The sequence below is a fragment of the Heteronotia binoei genome, chromosome 17 (genome assembly GCF_032191835.1).
Source record: "Heteronotia binoei isolate CCM8104 ecotype False Entrance Well chromosome 17, APGP_CSIRO_Hbin_v1, whole genome shotgun sequence".
NCBI classification, from domain to species: Eukaryota; Metazoa; Chordata; class Lepidosauria; order Squamata; family Gekkonidae; genus Heteronotia; species Heteronotia binoei.
Window position 1 is genome coordinate 7,503,603 of NC_083239.1, and position 21,336 is coordinate 7,524,938.

Sequence of the window (21,336 nt, forward strand, 5' to 3'; positions counted from 1 at the left end):
GGCCCGGTTTCTCCTGATGCAGTGTTGTGCACATTTGCCAAGATACACAGAACTATCAAAGATGTCAGGTTTTCACGACTGGTAACATCATTAGGGTTTGTAGAATCTTTCGGGCTCAAGTGCCGTGTTCTACTGGAGAAAGTTTTCCTTCCAGACGTTTCGTTCTCAGCTGCGGAGAACGTCCTCAGTGGCGTTGCAGCCGGAGCAGGCGCTCAGACCTTCTTGGCTGCTGTGCCAAACAATGGGCACGTCCACAAACCAATTGCCCTTTCATCACACCCCCTCCAGCCTAGAAATAGCAGCTCTCCAGCAGCCCTGGCCCCACTCAATGCACAGCAGCCAAGAAGGTCAGAGCGCCTGCTCCGGCTGCAACGCCACTGAGGATGTTCTCCGCAGCTGAGAAGGAAACGTCTGGAAGGAAAACTTTCTCCAGTAGAACACGGCACTTGATCCCGAAAGATTCTACAAACCCTAATACACAGAACTCTTTGTCTGGCAATCTGGAAATTGTTTTAGGGTGATGTTACGGTGTCAGTCTTCATGTTGCGAAATCCATCTGTGTTATGTAGACCGGGGGTCCCCAACCAACGGGCTGTGGACCAGTACCGGACCGTGGCCTGCTAGCAACTGGGCCGCGGAGTGAGGCAGAACAGCCCCAGACTAAAGAAGCAGCGTGGCCTCACTCCAAGACTGCCTCCCCTTGCAGGGTCCCGGACCAGTGGAAGGGGCAGTGCTGCTGTGACCTTAGCCTACCCTCATTTATAGACTCTTTAAATGGGAACGGGAGGCAGAAACAGCTCCAGTCTCTCCCTCATTAAAAACCCCCATGGGGGGCAGGGATGTGGCATGGGTGGGGGAGGGAGCCTGGGGTGTCCAAACCCCCAGTCCCGCCGCCCCACCACCAGTCTTTGGAAAAATTGTCTTCCACAAAACTGGTCCCTGGTGCCAAAAAGGTTGGGGGCCACTGATGTAGACAGTGATATGAATATATATTTTATTGCCTAAGCACCAAGAAGCTTCCTAATGGTAAGACTCATTTGTGCTCCCTTTCGTGTTTTGAGATATTCTCTTCCCCACTGTTGAGAAATGTAGTGTGTATAAACCACAAGGGACAGTATGGCATAGTGGTTTGAGTGTCACACAAGGATCTGGGAGGCCTGGGTTCCAATCTCTACTCTGCAGTAAAGCAAACCGCTCTCACCTAACCAATCTCACGGGATTTTTGCAGGATAAGATGAAGAAGGAAGAACTGAGCTTGCTGCTCTATGATCCTCAGAGGAAAGAAGGGATAGCAGTGCAGCAGATAGCTTTAAATAGATTCGTTGTTCCATCATTTCTTTTCTACAGAGCCTTGTGGAGGTGGGTGGGGTCAGGTATCTGAAAGCTACCTGTTCCAGTGGTTTCCAGACTGTGTTTTGCGGATCCCCGGGGTTCTTTAGAAGCTTACCAGAGTACTCCAGAGAGGGGTAGTTGTGTTAGCCAAGAAAACAGGATCTTGTGACATCTCACCAGTTTTATTGTGGAATGAGTGTTATGTTAATTTGGCAGATATGTTTATACTGTCAAGTACTGGAAGTCCCTTACATCCAACGTACCATTTCAGGAAAGAAAAGATTTATTGATTGAAGAGCATGACTGGCAAGAGGAGCAGAAGGGGTGGGAAATTATTCCAAAGAGAAGTCAGACGTCCCAGTTTCCCAGGACACAGTGTGTTGCGTCACAGATGAAAACAAAATCCATTTGCAACCATCCACTTAGAGTGAGTGTCGAACACACCCAGCTGCTGATGAATTGACAGAGGAGGAACAATTTCCTTTTGTGGTGAACTAAACACCTCAAATCTCTGTTGAGGCCAAGTTTGATAATAGCAAGATTGTCTATGAAATCCAACCCAGCAGCTTCTCACTGGGAGTGTCCCTAGAAATTAAATTGCACCCCACTTATTTCTGAATGTTTCCATTTTGAATATATAGATCGCGTTTGTTTAACCTCTGTGCAGAGGCGGCTTACTTTTACCACATACTCCTTTGCTGTGTTCAGCTGCTGGAGAGCATCCAGGAATGTATTCCAAGTGCAGATGGGTGGAGCCAAGCACCTTGCATTTAAAGATAGAGTTTGAAAATAGCTCAACATTCTTACCAATTGGTTTGGAGGCTGTATTGGGTTCTCTCCTTTACAGCCCCATTCCTTCTAAGACCATTGACTTGAATAGGCAGTGGGTATAACTATGCTTACAATTATGCTATCAGAGTCTTAATTAGGTTGTATCTGAGAGACTTCCCTCCAGATCCTGGGGAAACAGGGTCTTCGGGAGAAATGCTTATTTATATTCTACAGCCATGATCGCCCAGACTCTATGAATGGAGCCATTTTGATGGTGGTTGCTATCCTGTGGAACTCCTTGCCTCATGAAAAGGATCTCCTGTCCACCATCCTTATGCAGATCAGTATTTATTTAGCTATTTAAACCCTGCTTTTCTCCCCGGCATAGCCTAAAACATCTTACAACAACATTATCCGCTTCTCCATTTTATCCTCACCACAACAGTCTTGTGAGTGAAAATGTCTGGCCAAGTTCACCTACTAAGCTTCCATGGTGATGTGATGATAAATAAATCTGTTAACTAAATAAATGATTCAGCTCCGGGTTTCTCAGATCCTGGTCCAGTATTCTAACCACTACACCATGCCGACTTACAAGCTTTTCAATAATGCGGAAAAGTGGGCAGTATTTTTGTTTTTATATTTGGTCATATCTTTGTCCAAGAAAATGGGGGGAATTGTTCTTTTTTAACGCTTGTCTGTCCTTCTGCGCTAGCACTTTTATATTGGTGAAAGTGGGGTTAGAGCCAGTTTGGTGTAGTGGTTAAGTGTGCGGACTCTTATCTGGGAGAGCCAGGTTTGATTCCCCACTCCTCCACTTGCACCTGCTGGAATGGCCTTGGGTCAGCCATAGCTCTGGCAGCTGCTGTGAGAGCTCTCTCCAGCCCCACCCACCTCACAGGGTGTCTGTTGTGGGGGAGGAAGGGAAAGGAGATTGTGAGCCGCTCTGAGACTCTTCAGAGTGGAGGGCGGGATATAAATCCAATATCTTCATCTACCTCACAGGGTGACTGATGTGGGGGAGGAAGGGAAAGGAGGTTGTGAGCCGCTCTGAGACTCTTCGGAGTGGAGGGTGGGATATAAATCCAATATCTCCATCTACCTCACAGGGTGTCTGTTGTGGGGGAGGAAGGTAAAGGAGATTGTGAGCCGCTCTGAGACTCTTCGGAGTGGAGGGTGGGATAGAAATCCAATATCTGCATCTACCTCACAGGGTGTCTGTTGTGGGGGAGGAAGGGAAAGGAGATTGTGAGCCGCTCTGAGACTCTTCGGAGTGGAGGGTGGGATAGAAATCCAATATCTGCATCTACCTCACAGGGTGTCTGTTGTGGGGGAGGAAGGGAAAGGAGATTGTGAGCCGTTCTGAGACTCTTCGGAGTGGAGGGTGGGATATAAATCCAATATCTTCATCTACCTCACAGGGTGTCTGTTGTGGGGGAGGAAGGGAAAGGAGATTGTGAGCCGCTCTGAGACTCTTCGGAGTGGAGGGTGGGATAGAAATCCAATATCTGCATCTACCTCACAGGGTGTCTGTTGTGGGGGAGGAAGGGAAAGGAGATTGTGAGCCGCTCTGAGACTCTTCGGAGTGGAGGGTGGGATAGAAATCCAATATCTTCATCTACCTCACAGGGTGTCTGTTGTGGGGGAGGAAAGGAAAGGAGATTGTGAGCCGCTCTGAGACTCTTCGGAGTGGAGGGCGGGATATAAATCCAATATCATCTTCTTCTTCTTACAGTTTGCAAGACCTTCTGGCAGTCTGGTGTAGTGTCTTACCAGAACAACATAGGGCAGTGTCATGGGAAGGAACTAGGCGTAGGCATGAACTGGGGGAAAGGGTAGTCTGTTTTGGTTTGAGGCTTGTTTCATTTCATTAACCAAACAAACCACGAATGAACCAAACCACCATTTTCCCAAACCATTTGTGGTTCGTGGTTTGTTATGACCGGGGAAGGGAGGGGGAGGCATTTAAATGCCACCCTTCCTTTCTCCAGCCAGCCTGCACCCGTATGGTTGGCATGTTGAGCTGGGCAGCACAGCAGAGCCTATAGAACAGCTGAGCTGGTTGAGAGACCCCAGGATCAGCTATATTGCTGTCTCTGCTGAGCTGCCCGGTAGAAACTGGGCACACCAGCAGAGCTGGCAAAGCAGCTGATCCTGCAAGGAGACCTCTCCCTGTGGGCTCATCTGGGGCTCGAAGGGAAAGCAGTTTAAACTGCCTTCCCATGGCTTCCTCAGGTGCCCTGCGGCCACTTGGTGGCTGGGGAAGCCAAGTGGGCACGAACCATCTGCAAAACTCCCACGGGAGGTTCAGGAAGTTGATGGACGGTTCGTGGCAGGCAGGGTTCAAAACTGTTGGTTCGTGAGCTGGCCTGATTTGAGCACGGACCGTGGTTCGTGGTTCAGTTTGTGCCCATGCCTAGAAGGAACCCTTTGCAGTTCAAAAGCCGAATAATATCAGGATTCAGATTGACAAAGATCCAGTTTAAGAAAGCTTGTCTGCGTTGGTGGTAGAAAGTGCTATCAAGGCAGAGCTCGCCATTGCCTGCCTCTGTGTAGTTACCCCAGACTTCCTTGGTGGTCTCCGATCCAAATACAGTCTAGGGCTGACCCTGCTTAGCGTCCAAGATTTGACAAGATGAGGCTAGCTTGGGCCATCCAGCTGAGGGCTGATGTTTATTGCTGGAAATACACAAGTTACCTTGGCTGGTGATTGACATGTTGAATAATTTATAACATTTTCACAGCTCAAAATGCTGGCTGTTGTGAGTCCTTTACTAGGAAACGGCACACAGAAGGTCCCACGGTCGCAGTATGTCATAAATATACACAAGAGCACCCTGTGCAATTGTTTTAGTGCATTAGCATCAATCTGTGTACAGTTCATACTTGGATTCTTGGCAACTGTTCACCTCTATTATTTCCTTTTCAGTAAAGGATCTCTAAGAAGCCCTTTAGTGCCATCAAAATATTTGTCTGCCGTTCCCTATGTATGCAGATTATTCTAGCATTAAATTTACCCCTCCAAGAGACCTTCACCAAAAGATTTTTTAAAGAGCCATATTTGTAATAGATCCTGATCTAGCAGCTATCCAGAGCATCCTTGGAGAGTTGACCAAAGAAAAGGCTGGTTCCTGGTTCCTTCCACACTACCCATGTTGAAGACGAAGAAGATATTGGATTTATATCCCGCCCTCCACTTCGAAGAGTCCCAGAGCGGCTCACAATCTCCTTTACCTTCCTCCCCCACAACAGACACCCTGTGAGGTAGATGAAGATATTGGATTTATATCCCGCCCTCCACTCCGAAGAGTCTCAGAGCGGCTCATAATCTCCTTTCCCTTCCTCCCCCACAACAGACACCCTGTGAGGTAGATGAAGATATTAGATTTATATCCCGCCCTCCACTCCGAAGAGTCTCAGAGCAGCTCACAATCTCCTTTCCCTTCCTCCCCCACAACAGACACCCTGTGAGGTAGATGAAGATATTGGATTTATATCCCGCCCTCCACTCCAAAGAGTCTCAGAGCAGCTCACAATCTCCTTTCCCTTCCTCCCCCACAACAGACTCCCTGTGAGGTAGATGAAGATATTGGATTTATATCCCGCCCTCCACGCCGAAGAGTCTCAGAGCGGCTCACGATCTCCTTTACCTTCCTCCCCCTCAACAGACACCCTGTGAGTTGGGCGGGGCTGAGAGGGCTCTCACAGCAGCTGCCCTTTCAAGGACAACCTCTGCCAGAGCTATGGCTGACCCAAGGCCACTCCAGCAGGTGCAAGTGGAGGAGTGGGGAATCAAACCCGGTTCTCCCAGATAAGAGTCCGCACACTTAACCACTACACCAAACTGGCTCTCCAGTAGTGGCTGGGGCATCCATATCACACATAACAATGCATCCTCTGCCAGGAAAGTATAGGTTGCCATTCCTTGCAGCAAGAGAAGAAATTACACTGCGGCTAAAAATGAGCAAAGTAATTACTATGGTGGTTACCAAAGGAGTGAGCAAACATCCTTCCAATTAGTTGCTTGTCTGAAAGGTAAGAAATTGGTGAACAAGTGGTTGCACTACTCCATGCCACTTTATATACACAAAAGATCCCTGTTTATTTGGGTCGCTCCCAGTTTGCTAGTTGCCCCTTGTGGTAAACTGCTGTCCCTGTTTTGCCTTTTGGGGGGGATGTATTTCCAAATTCGATTAAAGTATGTTTTCCCTTTTTACAGGTTACTTCCTGAGATCTGTAGAAGTTAAATATTTGAGTGGGGGGAACATCTACAGCTTGATCTTAGTGCACAGGCACATAAATGCACCTGTGTGCATTCTAATATGTCATGTAAGGATCGGACCAATAGTCTATCTAGCCCAACACTGTTTTTCCACAGTAGTCTACCAGATGCCACTGGGAAGCCCAGAAGTAAAGGCACAGAGTGTCACGAGCTGGGGCCGGGTCAGGCAAAGTCCAGGGGCAGTCCAAGGTCTGTAGCTGGTGAGCAAAGAGGGCCCAAGGCGCCAAAACCGAATCACAGTCCAGGTATCGTAGGTCAGAGGTTCAGAAGCCGAAGTCAGGGGGTCCAGAAGTCAAAGCCAGGGGGTCCAGAAGCCAAAGTCAAAAGCCGAAGTGGATGCTGGAACGTCAGGTAAGTGACTAGTTGCTTCCACAAAGCCTCCTCCCAAAGCCCACAGCTATATAGCCCTCTGCTGTCTGTTGCCCATTTGGGCTAATTGCTGGCTCAGAGGGCAGCCAGAAGGGCCAGAATCCTTTCAAAACTCAGGGCTCAGGGAGCGTCTTGCTCGTGAGCGTGCCGCCCTCCTCCGATCCCTGAGGTCCTGACGAAGGCGGTCACGCACACAAGCGAGGCAGGGGGGCTTGGATCTTCTCCAGCAGGAGGCAGGGGCACTGGTGCAGGTGGCAGGGGCACAGTTTCTTCTGCAGGCTCAGCTTCTTCTGCAGGGTCCCCAGCACCCATGACACAGAGACCCAAGTCTCCCCCAAATGTTTTCCCCAGCAGTACCCAGAGATACACTGCCACTGAAAATGGAGATTCCATTTAGTCATTTGAGAAATATGTATTTTCAGGATTTTGCTATGTTTTGCTTGCACAGCCTGTACAGAGAATATTGGAAATTATTGCACATTGAAGAACCTTCTTTTGGGCTGGAGCATATTTTTCCTGTGTCCTGAAGTCCATCTTAATATCTACACAAAGTGGGAGAAGTGAACAGTCAACCTAGAAAGCAAAGAAATTGGACTTACCTGTTGAACTGTGAACTGTATGAGAATTGACTGTTGCTTTCCCTTTAAAATATACTGTTCTGTTGGTATTTTTGTATGTATGCATATTGTGAATTAATAATAGGTTTTTTAAGATTTGTCTATTTCTGTTGTCTGTACTTGATTAAGAAATTCTTATTCGTAGTATCTAGACAGTATACACGGAAGCTTAGCTTCTTTCCTTGCCACTTCTATCTGTGGGACTCACTCTGGTGGTGGTTGGAGGTCTTCTGGGTGGTGTCTGGAGGTCTTCTGGGGTTACAACTGATCTCCAGGTGGTGTCTGGAGGTCTTCTGGGGTTACAACTGATCTCCAGGTGGTGGCTGGAGGTCTTCTGGGGTTACAACTGATCTCCAGGTGGTGGCTGGAGGTCTTCTGGGGTTACAACTGATCTCCAGGTGGTGGCTGGAGGTCTTCTGGGGTTACAACTGATCTCCAGGTGGTGTCTGGAGGTCTTCTGGGGTTACAACTGATCTCCAGGTGGTGGCTGGAGGTCTTCTGGGGTTACAACTGATCTCCAGGTGGTGTCTGGAGGTCTTCTGGGGTTACAACTGATCTCCAGGTGGTGGCTGGAGGTCTTCTGGGGTTACAACTGATCTCCAGGTGGTGGCTGGAGGTCTTCTGGGGTTACAACTGATCTCCAGGTGGTGGCTGGAGGTCTTCTGGGGTTACAACTGATCTCCAGGTGGTGTCTGGAGGTCTTCTGGGGTTACAACTGATCTCCAGGTGGTGGCTGGAGGTCTTCTGGGGTTACATCTGATCTCCAGGTGGTGTCTGGAGGTCTTTTGGGGTTACAACTGATCTCCAGGTGGTGGCTGGAGGTCTTCTGGGGTTACAACTGATCTCCAGGTGGTGTCTGGAGGTCTTCTGGGGTTACAACTGATCTCCAGGTGGTGTCTGGAGGTCTTCTGGGGTTACAACTGATCTCCAGGTGGTGTCTGGAGGTCTTCTGGGGTTACAACTGATCTCCAGGTGGTGTCTGGAGGTCTTCTGGGGTTACAACTGATCTCCAGGTGGTGTCTGGAGGTCTTCTGGGGTTACAACTGATCTCCAGGTGGTGTCTGGAGGTCTTCTGGGGTTACAACTGATCTCCAGGTGGTGGCTGGAGGTCTTCTGGGGTTACAACTGATCTCCAGGTGGTGGCTGGAGGTCTTCTGGGGTTACAACTGATCTCCAGGCAATAGAGATCAGTTCATTGGGAGAAAATGTCCACTTTGGAAGGTGGATTCTATAACATTGTGCACCACTGAATTAATTGTGAATTAATTCACCCAATTCCCCCTTCCTCAGGCTCTACCCCCCAAATTTCCAGTTATTTCTCAATCCAGAGCTAGCAACCCTAGTAATACCCTCAGGGCTCCCACATGGGGGGGGGGTTGTCCTTTACTGGGGCTTTGAGCTCCAGAGGGGTCCAGCAGCAGGCTAGGCTGCCATCCTTATCACTATGAGGGGAAAGTTGAAGTTAAACTTGTACGTCATGCCTGAGGATATTTATAGACGTTTATTTCCTTGTATCTGTGTATCTGTTATTCATATCTCTTGTGCTAATCAGAAGCAGTATTAACCAGCAGTCTCAAGCAACGTTCTGAACTGGCCAGCCTGACACCTTTCTCTAAAACCAAGGAGGGGGTTATATTTGCGCAGTTAAACCAGAACGGTGTGAGTGAGACAGAGAGAGATGCTTTCCTACGTTTGACATGAGGCCTGGAATTATCCTAGAATGATAACTGATTTCCAGATTACAGAGATCAGTTCCCTTGTAGATAATAGCAGCTTTGGAGAGTCAGCTCCATCTAGAGATACCAGGCCTTTCCATGTCCCCAGCAGGGAACTTTTGGAGGCATTCCAGGCGAAGGTGGAGTTAGCCTCAATATGACAACATCACGCAGAAGTGACATCATACTGGGGACCGGCACCTGTGCTCCAAGTTGCAGGTTTGTGGCTTGAATGGCAGATGCGTGCCACACCTAAAGCAGGGGCGTCGAACTCATTTCTTTTGAGGGGCGGAACTGACATAAACGAGACCTTATTGGACTGGGCCATTTCGGGCCGGGCCTTGTGTGTACCTATTTTAAGATTAGGTAGCAGAGATATAGACTTTATAAAGGACACAGACACAATTAAATATATTTTTTAAAAAACTTAAAACATGCTTCAAACGTTAGCACTCATTGGTTTTAAAAGTGCTTTCTTTATATTTCTCCCATGGGATCCAGGGAACTGGGCAAAGGAAGCTCGGGCTCTTTACTTCCTTCCACAGTGGACAGGGGATGGGGCTCAGCCAATAGAAGGAAGAGAGGCTTGACTCAGTAGCTCTGCTGTGCGATTGAGAAAGCCTGGAAAAACAAGCTCTGTCTCCCCCCCCCTCCTCCCCAAGGAAGGAACCTCAGGCAATGGAGAAAATAGAGGTTTTGCTCTGTAGCTCCTGTGCAATTGAGCAAGCTTTGCAAAGCGAGCTGTTATGCAGAAGGAAGCAAGATACAGGGAGAAGGAAGCAGATGGCAGCCAGTTGCTTGGGAGCCAGATAGGAGCCCTCCGGGGGCTTGATTTGGCTCCCGGGCCACATGTTTGACACCCCTGACTTAAAGGAGCACTTTAACTGCTTTGGGGAAGAAGCGGGGGGGGGGGGGTGCCTGTGCACTCCAAGCCCCCACACTTCTCAAAAGGATTTAAAGGGTTCCTTTAAATACTTTTGAGAAGAGTGGGGGTGGCATTCTCCCTCTCCCTCCCGCTGCTCCTCTCCCTCCCACCTGCAAGATTTAAAGGACCCTCTAGTTGATTGGTGGGCAGCATGCTCCCCACTGATCAGCTGAAGAGCCCTTTAAAGCTTTTAGGAGGGGAGGGGGGCCTCTGGCAATCGGGCTTGGAGGTGGGGATTCCTCCCACCAGCCAGTAAATTGGAGCCCCCAAAACCAGGGGAGCCCCCATTGGGACCTGGGGGATGGCAAAAGTAGCTCCATCCTCAACCCTTTTCTTCCCAGGCAACCTCCCCTCAGAAGTCTTCAGGAATTTCCCAATTTGTAGAGTGCAACCCATCCTATGAAGAACTACAAGTCCCAGCATTACTTTGTCATAGTAAGAAAGAAAGGTGAAGCACTATAAGACAGTGTTGCTGTGGGATCCAGGGAACTGGGCAAAGGAAGCTCTGGCTCTTCACTTCCTTCCACAGTGGATGGGGGGCGGGGCTCAGCCAATAGAAGGAAGAGAGGCTTGGCTCAGTAACCTGGTGGAATTTGCAGACACAAACTATATGTGGTCATGTGTCTGATTCACTTATAGTCATATACACACCGTGCTGCCATGTCTTGGTGGCAACTATAAATGTAAATGAGGCAGCCAGAAACAAAGAGGTAAGAGAAAGGGTTCAAAAAATAGCTAGAGGATACCAATATATCCTTCCAGTTTTGCAGAACAGACAAGGCCTTTCTTCAGTTGGCAATAAACTTACTAGGGAAGGAGATGAACAAATCAGGATGGAAATGATATTGGTTGGTTGCATTTTAAAAGTTGTTACTAGGACAATTCCTTTTTTTTTTGCTGGCAAATTAACATTTTTACAAGTAGATATGATTTTGTGTGTTGGGCCAAAAACATCTGCCCCTGTTCTGGTGTATCTTTTTCTTCCTTTTTTGCCATATAGGACAGGCCGTGGCAGAATAAAATAATACTGTGTATAACAAGGAGAGAAGGGATTTTTCGTGTATGCATTCCAGAGGAGAAGCTGTATGAGCCTGTTGCTTCAGAAAGCAAAAAGAATCTTGTGGCTTTAAAATGTTTTTCTTTTTATTATTATTATTCCAGCATAAGCATTTATACATGAGAGCACACTTAGTCACGTGTGTGGAATTGAGAGGCAGACATTTAAATATGAGGTTATGATAAAACATACCTATAAAAACAGCAAGGCCTAATGATCATGATATGCAGCAAGTTCCAGCTGAGATTTCATTATGTTTGTAAGGGTCCCTCTCCCCACTCCCTTTCTGTGAAATGCTGGCTGGGTGGTAGTGAAGAAGAATTGCAGATTTATACCCCGCCCTTCTCCCTGAATCAGAGACTTCGAGTGGCTTACAATCGCCTATGTCTTCTCCCCCCACAAGAAGAAGATGAAGATGAAGAAGATATTGGATTTCTATCCCGCCCTCCACTCCGAAGAGTCTCAGAGCGGCTCACAATCTCCTTTACCTTCCTCCCCCACAACAGACACCCTGTGAGGTGGGTGGGGCTGGAGAGGGCTCTCACAGCAGCTGCCCTTTCAAGGACAACCTCTGCCAGAGCTATGGCTGACCCAAGGCCATCTCAGCAGGTGCAAGTGGAGGAGTGGGGAATCAAACCTGGTTCTCCCAGATAAGAGTCCGCACACTTAACCACTACACCAAACTGGCTCACAACAGACACCCTGTGGGGTGGGTGGGGCTGAGAGGGCACTCACAGCAGCTGCCCTTTCAAGGACAACTCTTGCGATAGCTATGGCTAACCCAAGGCCATTCCAGCAGGTGCAAGTGGAGGAGTGGGGAATCAAACCCGGTTCTCCCAGATAAGAGTCTGCACACTTAACCACTACACCAAACTGGCTCTAATGAGGAGGTGCAGGCTTGAGGGCAATTGGTAAATAATTCTTAGCTCCTTCTCTAGCGTAATATAGTGGGTTCAATGGATGAGGCCAAGTTACAGCGATCAATGCTCTTATAACAGCATTGCAAAGGTTAAAATAAAAGACTGCTGAACTGGGCCAGCAGGGCCAACTGTATACAGTTTGAAGTCCCATGCTAGGACGCCATTGGGTCATTTGAACCAGCAAGGGGCTGGTGATTGGACCTGGGAAGCAGGGATTTGGATCCTGCTTCCCATTGTATCCCAAACCCCAAACTCAGTCCTCAAGGCTTCAATGAGCCAGGCAGGAACTCCCAATATACACAACATCTAGACAGCTGGAAAACCAGCTGTGTTTATTTCAGGGGTGGGGATGGAGCACACTGTGAGAAGAGGCCAGGAAACCCAAGATGTCTGAGCTGGGGGATGTGCACACGCGGTAACTACTGGATCATATCCGCGTCTCTCTCATGTGCCCTTTCTTGGTACTTGGCTTCTTTGCTCAGTCTTACAGGAGGGATTTTAGATAAGATTTTTCCAGGAGGATCCTTCACCTTTAATTGAAAGTTTTGTGCCATGATTGCAAGGAAACACAGTAAAAGGTCACTTTTCAAACAAGGTAGAAACGGACAGCACTTGGAGAGCGGATTGTGTCGTATATCTTATTTGTTTATTTTAAGAAAAAGGAGCAGAGGAAATGCTATAATAGAGGAAATCCCGAATCTTGCCTTTGGAATCAACTTGGCATAGTGGGCTGGATTAACCAGCAGGTCAGGGCTTATTTTTTTTTTGAGCAGGAACGCACAGGAGCACAGTTCCAGCTTGTGTCAGGGGATGTAGCCTCATATGCAAATGAGTTCCTGCTGGGCTTTTTCTACCAAAAAAAAAAGCCCCGAGGAGGATAATTTTTTGCAGGGAAGAGGGATCAGGCCAGCAGAGGCTTCTACTAGGGTTTAAATCCGCAATACGGGGGGAGGGAACTAGATTGTTGTTGTTTATTGTTGTTGTCATTTACAGTTGTATCTCACCCTATCCCTTAGTGGGCTCAGGACAGCTCACAGCACAGATAAAATACAATAAATATGTGATTAAAAACCAGTTCAGTAATGCGGTTAAATAAGGCAAGATGGCAGTAAAAAGCATACATTGCTCCAGAGCAGTCCAGTATGCCTCCTGTTAGACATTCAGACTGTGACAAAAAGGCTAATCCTCTAGAAGCAATACAATTTTATTATTTTATTTCATTCGATTTATATCCCGCCCTACCCCACCGAAGCGAGCTCAGGGCGGCTTATAAACACTTACAAAGTAGAATAAACATTAACAATTACAACGCATAGTGAACGCTTAATGCATACACATAGGAGCCAATTAGAAGAACATGTACCGCAATAGTTGAAAACAGTGAAGCATCTTGTTCCACTTTGAAATGAATGTAAACATTTTTAAGGAGGCTGTATAGCAGGGTGAAGCAGGGCGCTCAACGGAGACGAATCGATTGTTGAACAAAGGGTTGGCATCCTCCAGAATGGGCCTGCAGTTTTCTGGGAATTACCACTAATCATCAAACTACAGAAATCAATTCCCCTGGAGAAAATGGCTGCTCTGGAAGCTGAACTTAGTGGCGTTATACCCTGCTGAGCTCCCCTCCCCCCTCTACAAGCTCTGCCCTCCACCAGGCTCAACCGCCAAATCTCCAGGGATTTCCCAACTCAGAGTTGATAAATCTAAGGTCAGTTCAGACATCACCCAAAATTTTGGATTATTTTAAATCTGACTAATTTTGCGTGACGGGTCACCAGTGATCACTTCATCTTGTCAAATGCTGGCGGCAATGTCTTCTCTAAGTGGTAGGGAGAGCATCCCCAGAGAACAAACTAAGATTAAGCTAGGATGTGTGCCCGGTCAACAAAGAATTAAAAAATACTGGGAGATTGGAGGAGCCCTAGAAATTCAGTGACATTCACCATAAAAGCTGGATCAGGGCCCAGAAGTATATCTGGCCCACCTTTCCATTTCTATTAGTGGCAGCTACATATATTCTGAGGTATACTATAGAACAGGGGTCCTCAAACTTTTTAAATAGGGGGCCAGTTCACTGTCCCTCAGACTGCTGGAGGGCCGGACTGCCGTTACTGTACAAGGCCGCGGGCCGTCAGTTCTCCGTCTTCTGCATCACTCTCCCTTCCCCACACCACACACCCCGGCCTGGTAACTCACCTCACCTCGGTATCACCTCACACTCTGTCTCCGCCGCCTCAGCCCAGTGCCGGAAGTGTGCGTTGCTAACGCGAGTTTAGGTCGGACGTCACTTCCGGTCTGATTTTGCCATAACCCGGCGGGCCGCATAAACGTCCTCAGCGGGCCACATCTGGCCCGCGGGCCGTAGTTTGAGGACCCCTGCTATAGAAGATTTAGATAGACCTACCCTAATAGCCATTGATGGACTTCTCCTCCGTAACTTGGTCTACTTTCCCTTTAAAGCCACTTAAGCTAATATCTATCACTACTGGAGGTATGAAGGCCAATGGGAAAAAATTGAAAATTAGGATTGTTTGTTTCTTTTTCAGTGTTTGGGAGGGAGGTCAGGGGGAAGCACAGGGAAAGAACCTTCTAATGGAATATTTCTACTGGATTGTGTGAAATACTTTTTAATACGAGGTATTACTCAGAATGTGTGATACGAAGATTTGTATGTAGGACAAAAAACGTTAGAGAACAATCACTCCTTTGTATGCAACGTGGCCATGCTGGCTGGGGCCGATGGGAGTTGTAGGCAAAAAACATCTGGAGAGCTACCGTTGGCCACCCTGGTATACAACGTGTTTTCAATACATATTACCGTATTTTTCTGTCCATAAGACGCACCGGACCATAAGACGCGCCCCCCTCCATTTTGTTTCGCTGCCTCGTTTTGCTGCCTCTGCCTCCGCCGGCTCGTCTTCCTGCCCCCCCCCCCCAAAGAGGCGGAGGCCGGGTGAGGGCGCTGAGGCGGCGCTAGAAGCCACGGAGCTGGCGCTTCGTCCGTCTCCTGGCTTCTCCTTTCTTCCCCCTCGCTGCCAAGGGGGAAGAGCCTTTGCGGCATGGCCTCTGAAGAGGCGGAGGCCGGGCGAAGGCGCTGAGGCGGCGCTAGAAGCCACGGAGCTGGCGCTTCGTCCATCTCCTGGCTTCTCCTTTCTTCCCCCTCGCTGCCAAGGGGGAAGAGCCTTTGTGGCATGGCCTCTGAAGAGGCGGAGGCCGGGCGAAGGCGCTGAGGCGGCGCTAGAAGCCACGGAGCTGGCGCTTCGTCCGTCTCCTGGCTTCTCCTTTCTTCCCCCTCGCTGCCAAGGGGGAAGAGCCTTTGCGGCATGGCCTCTGAAGAGGCGGAGGCCGGGCGAAGGCGCTGAGGCGGCGCTAGAAGCCACGGAGCTGGCGCTTCGTCCATCTCCTGGCTTCTCCTTTCTTCCCCCTCGCTGCCAAGGGGGAAGAGCCTTTGCGGCATGGCCTCTGAAGAGGCGGAGGCCGGGCGAAGGCGCTGAGGCGGCGCTAGAAGCCACGGAGCTGGCGCTTCGTCCGTCTCCTGGCTTCTCCTTTCTTCCCCCTCGCTGCCAAGGGGGAAGAGCCTTTGCGGCATGGCCTCTGAAGAGGCGGAGGCCGGGCGAAGGCGCTGAGGCGGCGCTAGAAGCCACGGAGCTGGCGCTTCGTCCGTCTCCTGGCTTCTCCTTTCTTCCCCCTCGCTGCCAAGGGGGAAGAGCCTTTGCGGCATGGCCTCTGAAGAGGCAGAGGCCGGGCGAAGGCGCTGAGGCGGCGCTAGAAGCCACGGAGCTGGCGCTTCGTCCGTCTCCTGGCTTCTCCTTTCTTCCCCCTCGGCGGCAAGGGGGAAGAGCCTTTGCGGCATGGCCTCTGAAGAAGCGGAGGCCGGGCGAAGGCGCTGAGGCGGCGCTAGAAGCCACGGAGCCGGCGCTTCGTCCATCTCCTGGCTTCTCCTTTCTTCCCCCTCGGCGGCAAGGGGGAAGAGCCTTTGAGGCATGGCCTCCGAAGAGGCTTCTCCTCCCTGCCTCGCCACCTTCGCGATGGTAGAGGAGGACGAGGGGGCGGCGGTGGACCAGCTGGCGGCGCGACCAGCAGCAGGAGCCGGCGAGGCGAGAGCGAGACCAGCGGGGCCCGGCCGTTGCCTGCCGAGGTGAACTCTTTTTTTCCTTATTCACTCCATAAGACGTACATACTTTCCCCACCACTTTTTTTTTGGGGGGGGGGAAGTGTGTCTTATGGAGCGAAAAATACGGTAATTCTTTCAATGTAACTATATTCAGTTTTTTCATTCATTCATTATTTATTTACATTATTTATAGTCCACCTTTCTGGCAGGGACTCGAGGGAATTCCACTTAGTGAGTCAGTACAATGAACAAAATGACGTTCAGTAACAAATGCATTAGGATTAGAGAAGTTTGGAATCAACCAGAAATCTAAAAAAGATAGAATTGAAACACAGCATAACTGTTAGCAAGACACTTTAAGTGGTACAAAAATTAATAAAAGGATCCTACTTACATTAAGCTCTACATACAGTATAGACCACTGCTCCTAATAATTCGTCCAAGTAAGTTTTGTGAGCTGTTTTGTCTAGTGCAGCCCTATTGCCTAAAAAGCCTCCTTGAATAATTCAGTTATGCATAGCTTGTGGAAAGGCAGGAGAAGGTTTCCTGACCTCAAGCAGGTTATTCCATAAAGTGGGAGCAACAACAGAGAAAGTGTGTGTGTATGGGCAGTTGTTAATTTTGCCCGTTTGCAGGGTGGCACCTACAGAAGACCCTGCTGGCATGAGCAAAACCGTTGTGGCGGAGCATAGGGGGAGAGGCAGCCCCGCAGATTGACCAAGGCCACGAAGGGCTTTGTATGTGTGACAGCCAATACCATCAACTGAGCCTGGTAACAAATGGGGCAGGCTATGGAGAGTCTGCAGAATGGGAGTAATATGCATGTGCTGTCTCTGAATGCCAAGCCGTGGCATTCTAACCCAGCTGGAGTTTCTGAATTAATTTTGAGGGGAGACCAATGTACATTGCATTACAGTAGTCTAGTATTGGTGTTACTGCCCTGAGCCTGCTCCGGTGGGGAGGGCGGGATATAAATAAAATATATTATTATTATTATTATTACTGTGGTGTGAATCCAGGTGGCCAGATCAGCTGTATCTAGCTACAAGGCCACCTTACAGACCGGGCTAAGTTATACGAAAGTGGTTGTGGCTAGGGTCTGTTTGTTTTGCAGCTGCATAAACTTCTCCAGTCTTAAAGCTCCCCAATGGTGGAATCAACTACCAGAGGAGGTGCGAGCCCTGCGAGACCTAAAACAATTTCGCAGGGCTTGCAAAGCCATCCTCTTTCAACTTGCTTTTAAGATGGAACCCGGGAAATGACATCAAGCCATCCTATGTATATATCGAATTGTAGCACTTTAATCTATAATTTATAATATTTTAATGTGTATTTAACTTAACTGATGAATGCAATGTAATTATATTTTAACTGCCTTTTATAGTAATGATTGTATTTTATTGTAATCATGGTATACCATGTTCTGTGAGCCGCCCTGAGCCTGCCTTGGCGGGGGAGGGCGGGATATAAGAATAATTTTTATTATTATTATTATTATTATTATTATTATTATTATTATTATTATTATTATTATTATTATTATTATTATTATTATTATTATTATTATTATTATTATTATTATTATTATAGCTGGATCCAGTATAACCCAAAGGCTTTTAACTGAGCCAGCAAGGGTCAGCTAAACTCCATCAAATGTGGGAAGCACAGTGTCTTTCAATATCTCCATTTTCCCAACCAGCATTACCTTTGTCTTTTCAGGGTTAAGTTTCAACAATTTGTTCACTTTTAGTAAATTAACCACAGCAGCCAAGCAGTTATTCAGGACTTCTACTGCATCACCAGGAGATCTGGATAAGGATACATAGAGCTGGGTATCATCAGCTTATTGATGACAGCCAGCCCTAAAAGTCCAAATCCTTTGTCCTAGAAATTGAAACGCATGAAGGATAGAATTGTACCCTGTAGAACACTGTTCTACACTGATAACAACTGGTTTCCAATAGCAACCCTTTTGAGTCTGATTTGAATGATTTGAACCAGTCCAGTGTCTATCCCTGATACTTACATCTGCCTCTAAGTGCCTCAACAAGATGGCATGATGTATTCAGGGATCCCTAACTTGGTTGCCCATGGGTTCAGAGTGGCATAATTCTGCACAGGATTATAGTATAAGGCAGGGGTGGCCAACGGTAGCTCTCCAGATGTTTTTTGCCTACAACTCCCATCAGCCCCAGCCAGCATGGCCAATGGCTGGGGCTGATGGGAGTTGTAGGCGGAAAAAACATCTGAAGAGCTACTGTTGGCCACTCCTGGTATAAGGCATTTATATTTTTAAATTTCATAAAGCCCAAAAGGTAGCATTTTATATGCTTTTGTTCCAAAAGACTCAATTTGTGTTGTGAAAGCACACAAGTTCAGGCTTGATAAGAAACTAAGCAGTGCATATATTTTGATTTTCCTCCAGAGTTCTGGGTTTCTTTGTGGTCTGTGTTTGGATGTGTGTGTGTGTATTTTTTCCCATAGCTTCAAATCCTATCTCTTGCGGCCATAAATTTCCATTGGAGAATTATACATCGCCTGGATCTCATCCTTTCATTTCCTACATTCCCTGCCCATCGATTTCATTAGCCAATCCTTAACTTTTTGCATTACAAGAAAGGAAGAAAAAATCTCCACTGTCGAGCATGCTATTTCTATACGTTATTGGACTCTGATTTCTTCCTCTTTTAGTCCTGACAACTGTCTTTTCTCAGAGCTGCATATCAAAGCTCGAAACCCCCCTCTTACTTTCTCACCTCCCTTTTCTCTTTCCCACCTCTGGGTAGCAAATGTAGGAATGCTGTAACTTTGATGATAGAGAGAAAGGAGGCGCCTCCCCCGAGTAGTTCCCATTTATTGCTTATTAACAGGGACAAGAATGTATGAGACCGAGGGAAGTTTCAACTGCAAGATAGTATTTGCATAGCTGTAACAATTAACACATGCTTGCTATGTCTTTAAGCTATCTTCCTTATACTCTGATGTAATCCTTAAAACACCACGCTATGAGCAACTCTGTATCACTCTCAAGGCGCTGCACCTTGAGCAACAATGGATTATCAATAAACCAAGTCTTTGTATCCAACAGTTGCTTGATTACTTGAAATACCTATGCTTGACATCCACCTGTCCATCTTTTCCCAGCCATGCGTAATTTTATCCCTCTTTTGCCATCTTTTTTTTTTCCTTCACCAAAAAGCTTCCAGTGTTGACTCCTTTTCTGGTAGAGAAGGTGATCCAATCACTTGTTAATTTGTATGGTAGTGACAGGGTATCTGGGAAGGTTGTATCTGGGAGGGTTGTATCTGATGGTCCCTCTCCTTGCAGATGTGGTTGTGGTGGAAATGAGCAACAGACTGTGCCAGCCTTCGCTGTTCTATCACCTGGGGGTCCGTGAGAGCTTCAGCATGACCAACAACATCCTCCTGTGCTGTTACACTGACTTGCCGGAGCTGCAGGCCCTCCAGGTGAGTGAGAAAGTATGTATGACTGGCTGTGGATGTGAGCTGCTGGGATGTTGTAGCTCTTGAACATATGAACATATGAAGCTGCCTTATACTGAATCAGACCCTCGGTCCATCAAAGTCAGTATTGTCTTCTCAGACTGGCAGCGGCTCTCCAGGGTCTCAAGCTGAGGTTTTTCACACCTATTTGCCTGGACCCTTTTTTGGAGATGCCAGGGATTGAACCTGGGACCTTCTGCTTCCCAAGCAGATGCTCTACCATTGAGCCACCATCCCTCTTGAACTGCTGTGAAAAGGGCGGGGGGGACCTAGTCAGATTAAGGGTACTTCTTTTGTGTATCAAGGTAAGAGGTGGTCATTTTAGGAAGTCTAACTTGAAGCAGGGTTTAAGCCTAAGACGTGCTTGCCAATCTGGATGGATAAGGCTTCCTACTGGTGTGGTATAGCAAGTCAGAGTGCTGAACGAAGATGGTAGTGGGGGGCAGTTTCAAATGTCTCAGCTATGAGACTTACTTGTCATCTTAGGTAAGTCAGATTCTCTCAGCCCAAACCTACCTTGTCATATATATAAATATGTATACTTGTTGGCCCTCCAGAACTAGTTTCTGTTTACCCCTCAAGGGGTGAGGTCAGACGTTCAGAAAATCCCTCTACGGGCATGAGTGGAGTCCGGAGGCATGTCGGATTTTAAGTGGTTGTCCAAACGTCAGCATCTGCGAATGGTGGTTAGCTCGTTCGAGTCCCGCGTTGAGACGACTGGGGCGCGGACTAATTTGATACTGCTTTAAATCAGGAACAAAATCCTTCTGACGGTTCCTGAGTGGAATTTCTCTGTTTGAATGCTCCATCGTTGGTGACTCGTCGGAAGCGCACCACCGCTTCCCTCCCAAAGCCCCCTGCAAGTGATATCACTGTGCCAGTAAATGAGCGAGCAAATGTTGGCTCAATAAATTGTTTACCTGCCCCTGTGTCCGGAAACAAAACTCACTTTTGAAACTAGATGTGAACTAGATGTGAACTGATTTGAATTCCTGGCTTTTTTCCTGCACGCGTAGTGCTCGTGCTGGAAAAGTAGTGCCAACGGACTAGCAAAACCGTTAGTGATCCGACCCATTTAAAAGCGACGCGCTGCAGATAGCGGGCATCACTGCGCCTGCGCTAATGCAGATTGACGTCTCATGAAACGAGGTCCGGTAGAGCAATCTGATCGACCAGCGACGGGACCCACATGGGACAGAACAGGAGCCTGGCTGTTGTCTGATCGGAAAATTGGTTGCGCGGATTATAATAGAGGCGCGTTGCAGATGGATTTAATGGTGAGTGTAACCGCACCCAAGGTCTGCCTAGGAGCAGCCTCGGTTTTGTTTGGTGTTGAGGCTGTTTCTCCATGTGTATTAGTGCGATCAAGGGATCTGTAGTAGAAGTTTCCAGAGTCTCCTGTGAGTTGGTTATAGAGCAGGACAGAAGGCTGAACTGGAAGCAGGATAGGTAAACGCTCCCTGCCCAACCCGCTACACCTCAGAGGATGTGACATACTTCACAAGGTTGTTGTGCAGGCTAAATGGATGGATGTCTTATGCTGTAGGAGTACATTGCCTTATCTGCACAACGTGCCTTGAGTCTTGCTGGGGAAAGGTGGGCTATAAATAAGATAAGTAAATAAATAAGACGTGGTCTTATGCCAGTGGAGTGTAACATGAACAGACACATATGAAGCAGCCTTATTTTGTGTCAGAGCACTGGTTTGCCAAGACTAATGTGTTCTCTGAC

At 47.9% G+C, this 21,336-nt stretch overlaps 1 protein-coding gene across 2 annotated transcripts in view; it reads left to right on the plus strand.

The window, feature by feature from the left end:
* The window catches only part of MAP3K6 (mitogen-activated protein kinase kinase kinase 6), a 101,330-nt gene that overhangs the window by 1,930 nt on the left and 78,064 nt on the right, over positions 1-21,336 (plus strand). For both annotated transcript variants that reach the window (XM_060257606.1, XM_060257607.1), the window contains exon 2: positions 19,430-19,569. In XM_060257606.1, the coding sequence (XP_060113589.1) occupies positions 19,430-19,569 (140 nt within the window). The remainder of the gene's footprint in view (positions 1-19,429; positions 19,570-21,336) is intronic.